Source organism: Ursus maritimus, unplaced genomic scaffold (assembly GCF_017311325.1).
Source record: "Ursus maritimus isolate PB19 unplaced genomic scaffold, ASM1731132v1 scaffold_23, whole genome shotgun sequence".
Taxonomy (NCBI): domain Eukaryota; kingdom Metazoa; phylum Chordata; class Mammalia; order Carnivora; family Ursidae; genus Ursus; species Ursus maritimus.
Window position 1 is genome coordinate 20,371,842 of NW_024424786.1, and position 10,171 is coordinate 20,382,012.

At 50.7% G+C, this 10,171-nt stretch overlaps 1 protein-coding gene across 3 annotated transcripts in view; it reads right to left on the reverse strand.

Annotated features, from left to right (window-relative positions):
* ELF5 (E74 like ETS transcription factor 5) overlaps window positions 1-10,171 on the reverse strand; it is a 24,503-nt gene that overhangs the window by 14,045 nt on the left and 287 nt on the right. Inside the window, exon 2 of one of the 3 annotated variants that reach the window (XM_040638942.1) lies at window positions 69-302. The exons of the other annotated variants lie outside the window; for them this stretch is intronic. Within the exon in view, the coding sequence (XP_040494876.1) occupies window positions 69-302 (234 nt within the window). The remainder of the gene's footprint in view (window positions 1-68; window positions 303-10,171) is intronic. 3 annotated transcript variants of the gene reach the window in all.

Below are 10,171 nucleotides of genomic sequence, written 5' to 3' on the forward strand. Positions count from 1 at the left end.
CGGGGGGGGGGTGTCATGTGGCCCCACCCCCGCCCCTCCCCCGGAGCCCCGGCCCCCTGGACACTGACCTTGCGCGCGGATGTTCTGCAGGATGAAGTAGAGGTACTCCCCGCAGATGCCGGCCGCCTCGATGAACTCGTCCTGCGTCATGCTGCACAGCTGCGGGCCACTGATGTTGAAGTGGCAGAAGGAGATGCAGTTGGCGTCCAGCTTGTACTGGTCGCAGCAGAACTGGAGCCATTCCCAGACGTGGCGCTTAGTCCAGTACTCGGGGTGGACGGACGTCCAGTACGAGTCGCAGGCTACGCCGTAGGAGAGACAAGTGAGGGACCACGGTCCCCAGGAAAGCCTCCAGGGGGCCCCCGAAGGAGACTCTGCTTAGGTTAACATCACATCCCTCGGCTGTGAGTTACAAGGGCCTCCGGCTGTGGGGTGCTCTGGGGAGGGGGTACCCAGGTTTATCTACAACACCGCAAAAACCAGAGGAGACTGGATCTTACGAGTGCACCTTGGGGCAGGAGAGAGAAGGACGGGCAAGAAGCCCAGTCATGGCTTGGGAGTGCCTGGGGCCTAGTTTTGGTGCTTGGAAAGAGGGGGACTAGAGAAGAAAGGGAAGAACAAACAAGGCCCTTCAGCGGTTGGGTTTCAGACAACAGGGTACCCAGAGCACAGTCTTTGGAGCCTGACTCTCCTGGGTTCAAACCTGAGTTTGGCTGCTTTTGACCTGGGCAGGGTCCATAGATGGTAAAGGCTCAGTTTCCTCATCTGTGCAATAGGTATTAATATGGCCAACTCACAGGGCTGCTATACAGTTTGGAGTTGACGTGTATATGCTGTGTAGTGCCTAGGAAACTGTCAGCCAATTCAGTAGTTACTAAATGCCTGTTGTGTGCCAGGCACAATTCGAAGCTGATTAGATTCCCTCTGCTCTTTTGCACAGTTGCCAACACTAGTTACTGGTTTGTGCACTGCCTCTGGTCACCTTGCGCCGAGGGCCTCAAGCTGATGAGATGTTGCCCGGAGGCCAAGAGAGCTTGGCTCACCACAGCAGCCTCTGCTGGGGAAGAGAGAAGTGGGGAAGTTGGTTGTATTGTTGCTTTTGTGGTTTTGATGATACTTTGAGGAATTTCCATCCCGAGGCCAGAGCCCCTTCACTCCTTCAGAGGAGCCCCATACAAACCCAGACAGAGGTGGGCACTGTCTTGTCTGGAGGCTGGGAAGTGACCATGCCTGGCTTGGAACAGAGACTGGGTGCTCCACAGTTCTCTCTCAATGCCAGGAGAGACAGAAACGGTGGCAGACAAGGGGTATGGAGGAAGTGAGGTGCCAGGTACTTGGTTAGGCTCTTTGACACAAGTCTTGTGGCTTCCATGGTGCTCATTCATTTATTCATTCGTTCATTCAATAAATGAGCTTCAGTCTCCTCACTGGCAAAATGGGGATAATGATAGCACCGATGTCACAGAGTTCCGTGGATTAAATGAGCTACTATATGCCAAAGTACTTAGAACAGAGCCTGGAAGATTCTAATGCTATTATTAAAATTGTCATTGAACACTTGTTATGTGCGAAGCAACAAATTGTGCACTAAGGATTCATGGTAAGACGTTTGGTCCTTGTCCCTGAGAAGGTAACGGATTTTGAACCTGAGGGTCACAGAGGCCTTGCCCCAGATCCCACAGCCAGCGTGTGGCAGAGCTGGGATTTAAACCCTGGTCGGAACTTGAGAGCCATCGCTCTTCCCGTTCCATCATACTGGTCCTCAGAGCGTCAGGACAGGGAAGAGATAAAACATGGAGAGAGAGACAGAGGCAGACAGAGAGCTAGAGAGAGTGAGAAGGCCTGAGGAGAATGGTGGAGAGGAGAGGGTGGCTCAGGCTGTGGGGATGACAGAAAGGGTCACTCATGAGTTAGACTCCATAGCAAATGTCAACGAGGCTATTCTCATTCCCGCATAAATGTTGCATTTGCTGCCACTGTCCCCAGTGAATCTGTGGAGCTTCCAGTCCCAGGCAGGGAGATGGGAGATGCTCTCTGCCCTGTCAGGTATATCACTCCCTTGGGAGCTCCTTAGGCACCTCCTGTGTGTCAGCTTCTTAAGTTCCTCAAATCCTCCCAAATAGGTATGATTTCATAAAGGAGGAAACTGAGGCTCACCCTAAAACTAGGAGCCCTCCCAGAAATCTCCTTTCCCGCCATGGAGTGGATTAAGGGGTGATCAACTTAAATAATAGATTTGTTTTAATTTATCTTAAATTTTTAATCAGAATTTTATGTGCCTGTGGATAAAAGGTTGGTACTCTGCCAGGATGGTGGAGGTCAATGTTGTTGCCTCTACGTGGTGGGTGAGGAGACAAGGAACCTGCCTTTCCTCTTGCTTGCTGGTTGCTGGCTGGAGCCGGCCCACTAGCCCATGGTGGGGGGGGGGGGTTGTGGACAATAGGGTCTCCTGAGAAAATAGGGCGGCCATTTGTCTGGTCTGCACTTTCTTCTACTGATTTCTGGCTTGAGTAAACCTAGGGGGCCTTTGACATTCCTGGTATTCTGATGAGGGACGTTTATGAGGCTTGAAATTCTTCCGCCCTTGGTCCTGAGCTGAGCCCCCAGCAGAGATGGCTATCGGTGTGCAGCAGTTGGAGGACACACTTTATTTCTTTTCATGGAAATGTTTCGCCAAGTCCCCATTCCCTCCTCTCTCCACTTCCACCCCCTTGTTATTTTCTTTGGCACGTGAAGAGGGCCATGTTGTTTCTGGAAGCCAAAGGGCCTAGAGGATTCGGAGAAACACCCGGGTGGGGGTGGGCACTGACATGAGGAGGTGTTGCTGGCAGGCTCCCTTCCCCTCAGCTCTTTCCTTTGAAGCTCACCCACAGAGCAGGCTTTGTGTGCAGCTCCCTCTGGAGGGAAACCAGAGCCAGAGCCGAGCATGGCGGGCTCTCCTCACCAGGAAGGGCCTTCCCACAGGTCTGGGAGCTGAGAGAAAAATGGCTGTTCTCACTACACAGAGGGCAAAGAGAGCCAGCATCATGGGGCGCTTTCTCGTTGCAGTGTGTTTCTATGGTCTTATCCTCACTAGAGGGGTGCAGAGGTGAGGCCGACAGAGGTGAGGAAGGTCTGCTTCATCTGGATCCTCCTCACCCCTTCCCCTGTCGCTTCCTCAGGATTACTCCTGGCCCAGAACAAGGTCTCCATGTACCTTCTCCTAACTAATTCCTACTTATCTTCAAGACCACAGCTCACTTCCCCATCTCAGTGAGACTGCCCATGCCTGCATAGCCCCCTCAGGTGTCCTTCTCAGAACGATTCACCCCTCACCCCCCTCCCCAAACCGTGAACTTCACATGGCTGGCCAGCTCTGCTTTGCTCACCCTGAGTCAGGAGTGCTTGGGGATGGGCCTACCCTGCTGTGGGTGCCCAGTGAGTGTAGCCAACTGGCCAAATGACCAAGGCCTATTATCCCCACTTTATAGGTGAGGGAAAGGAGGTTCTGGGAGATGATGTGACTCTACTAAGGCCACTTGGCTAGTCAGTAAGGGAGTTAGGTCCACATCCACTCTTCCATCTTTAAATGTGGGAATTTTGCATCATTTCATGCCTCACTATTCTTGGTTGAGGAGGACCAAGTTGGACACACATCTCTAAGACTGACTAAAAAAGATTTGGACAAAGGCATATACATATATTAAAAAATATATATACATATATATCTTTAACATATATATATATTTATATATAAATTTAGGTTACAAAAGGTTTAAGAAATCAGAAAGGATGGGAAACTGATGATGACAAGGTTTGCAAGCTTTGTGATGCTATGAAGATCGTCTTGCTACTTGGAAGAGAGGAGCTCAGGGCAAATAAAAGAAGGGGTAATGCACCCATAGAATATGTTATCTTTAGTAGATCGTATTGTCTGGGAATACAGAGTGTTTTTCTCAATGCATCTAGCATTTATAAAATAACCAAAACTCTTGGGAGAAGCTGAGCGTTGAAACCCTTCTGCCTAAGTGTATGGCTTGGGGACGAACCACATCCCCTGCCTGGTAGCCTTAATCTAAATGTCCACAGGCCACTATTAAGCACAGTCTCAGCCAGCTCCTTTGAAGTTGGAAGTAGGTCAGGACATTTGTTTAAGGACCAACTACACTGGGAGGAAGACCTGAACAGCTAGGGGAGTTTTCAGCAATTCCGGGGGGAATTCTCACAAGTGATGCTGTAATTTAGGATGTATTTAAATTCAGTGGGAGGACTTAAGCGTAGAGCTGGGCTGGCACACTCACATGCCCACACGGTCAGCAGGGAATGTCCACGGAAGTCGCTGAGAACAGAGGCAGGCATGTAGTAAGTGCTCATTAAATACCATCCATGTGTACTTGTTAATATTGAGGCTACCCATACAACTCCTTTTATTTCCTCAAATACTTCTAATATGTTCTCTCTGTGCGTGTGTGTGTGTGTGTGTGTGAGCAAATTCCAGAGATTTGGGTTTATTTTCTTTACGAAAACTGAGAAGTTATATTATAAGTGACGCTAATTTTTCCTTGAATGGCCAGCATGAGTTAGGCGGCCAATACTGCTCAAAGTGTGGGATACTGGCGAGTCTGTGTGATTTTGTAAAATTCTTGATGTTCAGGACATACATGAGACCCATGCTCTGACACTGGTGGGGAGGGGCAGGGGCTAAATCTCCCCCACCCCTGGGAGGTGGACAGAGGGGGCCAAGTAACTGAACCCACGTGATTAGTGCCTGTGCATCTCCTGTGGAAGCTCCAGAGAGTGGGTCCCGTAATCCACGACTTTCATTCTTCGTTATAGACATCTGTGGTCTTCTCAATCTTAGGCAAAGCGCTCTTTAAAAAATTCTAGGTGAGTCCTTTTGCCGTCTCTTCCAAATGGATGGCTGCCCCTGAGCCCTTCCTACATAGAAATTCTGGAGCCCATCCTGTTCATTTTGGGGGAGCCTCCTTTGAAGCAAAAATTTGGGAGGGGAGATTTTGACTTTTCTTATTACAACAAAATAGATATGCAGCCGAATGCCAAGTCTGTGAGACTGGAGACCGTGAAAGTAGTTTGATCTTAGAGCTCTGAGTTCGGTCCCCCGACCCTCTGCAGGAGAACTTGGTCTTTCTCCTCTGCTGATCAGGGAACCTCGATGAGAAACTCGGTGAAGCTAAATGAACCTGCCAGCTACTGGAGTTCAATCAGACTCTTGTTCCCATCCTCATTCTATGGTTCCATCGAATGACCTGAAGAGGAAGGGATCTGCAGGAAGGGACCTGGAAGGGAGGTGAGGATTGTGTGGAGTTAACTGAGCGTAGGCTGGGGAATGGACCTTCCTGATTTGCAGTCCTGGCTCTTCAGTGCATTAGCTGTGCAATCCTAATGGGGTTTCCTAATCTCCCTGGACCCCAGCTTCCTTCTGCAAAACAAGAATAATAGTGCCTACCTTGTAGGACGTGTGCTGTGAAAAGGAAAAGAAATGGTGCATGTAAAGAACTTAGCCCAGTTATCTGGAGGACAGTAAGCCTTCAGTGTAAGTCACCTGTAATTCGTTACTATTTTGGGACTGTGTTTGTTGTCAGGGAAACGAGGCCTTCCGCACTGGAGCCTCGGTCTAGCTGAGGGACAAGAAGAACAAAGCGAGCTGAGGGCTCGGTGTGGGGAGGCAGACAGTCTGGGTCAGGGGAGGCCTGAGTTAGGCAGCCTGGACCATAATTAGTGTGATTTATTAGCATAGGGGAGTTGGGAAAGTTTTTTGCCTGGGGCCGCACTGAAGAGAGCCGGCAAGTAGACTGGGTAGCATGGGGCACCGTCAATTGTGGCTTTGTCACCAAAAGGAAGGACTTTATGGGGGGTGGAGGGAGCCTGAAATGAAAAATTATTTCCAGGTTTCCTCCCAGAGATGATCGAGCTCCATCCAATAGCCCTTCTTGGCATTCCTTCCAAGCCTGTGGAATGATTTAGACCATGAGATGGTGGAATGGGAGGGAAGCCCGGAGTAGTGTAAGAAACTGGATGGAGAAAAGACTGGAAGGGCTGGTGAGGATCAGCGAAGAGCTATGGCCTGGGGCATGTGGGGTTGGGAAGGCGCAGGGAGCACTAAGCCCCAAGCTGCCCAGAAGGCTCAGGTGTGTGCAGGGTGGGCTGCTGGTGGTGAGGGCTGAGGTCTCTCTCTGGAGGTGCTCCTGGGATGTGGCCGCTGCCATGGGCCCACCTCACGCTCTTCAGTGGTTTTGTTTATTTTTCTGGTTTTGATTTAGAGATTCTTAGACTCTTTTGCATGTGCTCTCAGACTTCTATACCCAGCAAATGAATCTTGCTGAGAAAAGCCCACATGGGACCCAAATACCTCTCTCCCTGATCTTCTGGATGTTAATACCCAAAAGGTTTTACACCTTTTCAAATAAAGTTCTTTCTTTAAATAAACTTTCCCATGATGTAGCAACAGCTGACATATTTGTGGAGTACCTAGGATGCAGCAGTTAGCGTGCTGTCCTCTGTGCTCATGTGAACCCCCTCCCACGTGTCACCAAGTCCTCGAGTAAGTGGCAGAACCAGGAGTAGGTCATACCAGGGTTCTCTGGGCCGTAGCACCTTCAAGGTGCAAGAGCCTTGCTTGAGGGTGGGGATGGAGAGTGGGAGCTGGAGCCCAGCCTTCTCAACCGTCACCCCAGGTCCCTGAGGGACCTCTTAGGAACCCCTGGAACGCCCTAATCTAGAAACATCTGCCGCAGATGAAGTAGAAACCAGAATCCAAAGCAAGGGGGCACCGCATGTGGGCCTGGTCACCTTGGCAAACAGGGGAGGGGTGTGTGGGTGTGTGGGTGTGTGGAGGGTCAGGGCGGGGTGCCAGAAACGAGGTGTGAGGCCAGAATACTCCAGGACTTGTCAGAACTTGAGGGGAGAAATCATCTTTAAAAAGTATCATACGCTTATCAAATACAGGCGGCCTGGCCTGCACACTTTGATAAAGTTTTCCAGTATTGGTAATTCTTTATTTTAAGAGAGCAGAGGGTTAATGAAATTCTAGAGTGTTTTGCAATCTGTGCCCGTCCCCTCGCCGGCCTTGCAGTGAGGCCACGCAGAAGGCCTGCTTCAAAGAGCAGGTCCGATCCTTTGTGGTTAGCGTGTGGCGGGCACGGATTCAGCGGCTGTCTGCTAAAGCCATTTGAAAAGGTTGTGAAAACAGCTGGTTTTTCTGACTCAGTTGATATTCCTCCCTGCCCTCCTGTAGACATCGTTTGTCTAGTGGGCACATCATTTCGCCTTTCTTCCCCTTTGGTCTCAAAGTATCTAAGCGGTCAAATCCTGAATTGGAAAGGATGAGACGGGGACCTTTGTTGTTTTGTTCAATAGGAAAAATGAAGAGAGGAGAGGGACTGAGCTGTTTTTCCACTCACTGGGAGTTGTGAGGGGTTCCTGGCAATGGTGGGCACCTACCAAGTGCCCGGCGTTTCCCGAAACACTTTGTATGTGATACATCGGGCCTCCCAACCTAGGAGGCACATGCTGCTCCAGCTAGGAAAGTGTATCTCAGAGCTATTAGGAAAAGCCTGCCAAGGTCACGGTCCGGTGGTTAGAGGCAGCGCCAGCCCCCGTGGGAACCCAGACTCGGACAGGAAGCTGCCACGGGGACAACTGTGAATTCAAAGTGGAATCTCTCAAGAAGGCCGCAGAGCAGTGTCCGGAGACGAGTCTGGCTGCCCCCTGCTGCCTCCCTCTCAGAGAGAACCCTGCAGACTCTCTGACGGAGGCATTGCCTCTCCGGGAGAGAAAATACAGAGGCCCGGCCAGGCACTTCTCCCACCGCGGGGGCTCTGAGGAGAGCCAGGGCCTACAGGGCCTACCCAGTGCCCAAGCAGCTCTCGACTACCCTTTCACATCCAATTTCTCTCCACCTTTAGGAGGTCAGAGACATTCAGCTCCTTCGGGAATCCTGAGAGCCAGGTGGCAAGTCAAACGCGGGACCCCACCCACAGGGAGGGTTACTCCTGCAAGATATTTTATTTTCATCGTCCCCATGCCTTGGTGAGACTTTGTCTTCTCTCAATGGGTGGTGGGAGAAGAGGGCTATATCTGTGATGCAGGAATCAGAGAAGCTTCTGGAAGGGGTCTTAGCAATGACCTTGTCCAACCTCCTGTTACACTGTTGGAAATGCGGAGGCCTCAGACAGGAGAAAGCTGTGTCTTTATGTCTGAGATGTCAGGCATCAGCCCCATTGGTAATCCTCCTGGTGATGGCTTCTGTTAACCCTTGGTTTTTGTTGTGGTGGTGGTTTTACTGAGGTAAAATAGACCTAGAATTTACCATTTTCACTCTTTTTAAGTGTAGAGCTTAGTGGCATTAGGTCCATTCACATGATTGTGCCAACCGTCACTTCTGCCCGTCTCCAGGCCTTTTCATCTTCCCAAATTGAAATTAGTCCTTCATTTTTTAAGCGTGCATGTGAGCTTGTCCTGCCCCTGACCTTGTCCCAAGAACTTCCCACGTATTAACAAACCACCCTGATAACCATTCTACGAGGTAGGCATTACTGCTATCTCCATTTTACAGATGAGAAAACTAAGGCCCGAGAAGTTACAATGCTACAGTTACTAAATCTCAAAGCCAGACTTTGCATTGAGGCTGTCCGGCTCCAATGTCTGGGCTCCAATGCCTGGAACACTTCCCTGGGGCAGATGGGCCATTCCCTCCTGCCCCCTCGCCAGCTGCCACCTGGCAGAAAAGGCAGGAAGAGGGGGTTCCTGGGATGGCAGGTCTGGGTTATGCATGTGTGGGGAGAAGGACCTTCTCTCTGGGCCCTGCCATCATGGGACATAGGGGGAGACAATGGGAACACAAAAGCCTTCATTTTCCTCCTTCAAACTTAGCCTCAGCTAAATATCGAGGGGCAGAAATAGAGGACGTTCTTCATCATTTTCTGGGAATCAAAGTGTTTCTTAGGCCTAAGGGAGAATTGGATTATGTATCTGGCTGACTCCGGACCCTTCAGAGAGGGTGAGAGATACCACGTGCATGCGTGTGCACGTGTTGGTGGTGGGAGCAGGTGTGGGACTGCATTACGGAGGTAAGCACCGTGAGTCTGTGTGTGATGCCCTGGCCTCTGGCCTGGAGGCAGGGGCTTCCTTCTGGTGGGGGACAGTTTGCAGCATCCTCAGAGGCTAGGCCTCTCCTGGACCCACCTGCCTCCCACTCCTGAATGTGGACCGTGCCCAGCTGGGATGCACAGGGTTAAGGTCCCGTGAGGACTGACAGCTTGATTAGGACTTGCAACACCAGCCTCGGGGCGTGCACCTGCCTTGCGAGCACTCTGCCAGGTTTGCTGTGACGTGCAGTCACCAGAGCACCTGGGGACAGAGGCCCTCAGAGAGATGCTGGGGCAAAGCTCAGCTGGCCCCCCTCTGGCATGGGATTTGCACAAGGCCCCATGCTTCCTTTTTAGGTGGAGAAGACCAGCAGAGAAAGGAGGAAGGGTGGGAAGAGAGGCCTGGTGGACAGCATGGGGATTCATGTTTACTGAGCACTTGCTTTGGGCCAAGCTATATATTTTATGCAGTTTGGCTCCCTTAATCCTCACAGTGATTCTCATCATCCCTGCTTTAGGGATAAGGAAATAGAAGCTCAGAGAAAAACAGTAATATTAATATCAATAACCATAGGGTAACATCATTTATAAGATGACCATGTAGGATAGTTAAGAGTACAGGTGTTCAAGTCAACTTGCATGAAACTTAACTATAAGATCTTGGACAAGTCACTTGACCTCTCTGTGCCTCAGTTTCTTCATCTATAAAGTGGAAATAATAACTCTTCATTTCTCATAGGGCTGCTGTAAGGATGAGATGGGTGCTTGGCACAGGGCCTGAACCATAGCTAGTATTCAGCAAATGTTAGCTAAAACCACGATGAACAAGCAATCACAGTGTACTAGGTTCTGGGCTAAAGGTTTCTTTCCACTGCAGCGCTTAAATATAATAACTCCAAGAGATTGGAAAGATCATCTGTTAGCAAAATGAGGCTTGGAGACGTTAGTAGAGTTGCCCAAGGCCACAGAGCTGGGAAGAGCTTAGGGTGAGCATTCCGGTGCTTTTCTCCACAGAAGCTGCCCTACCTGCGGTGCAGACCCCCCCCCCCCCCCCCCCCCCCCCCCCCCCCCCCCCCCCCCCCCCC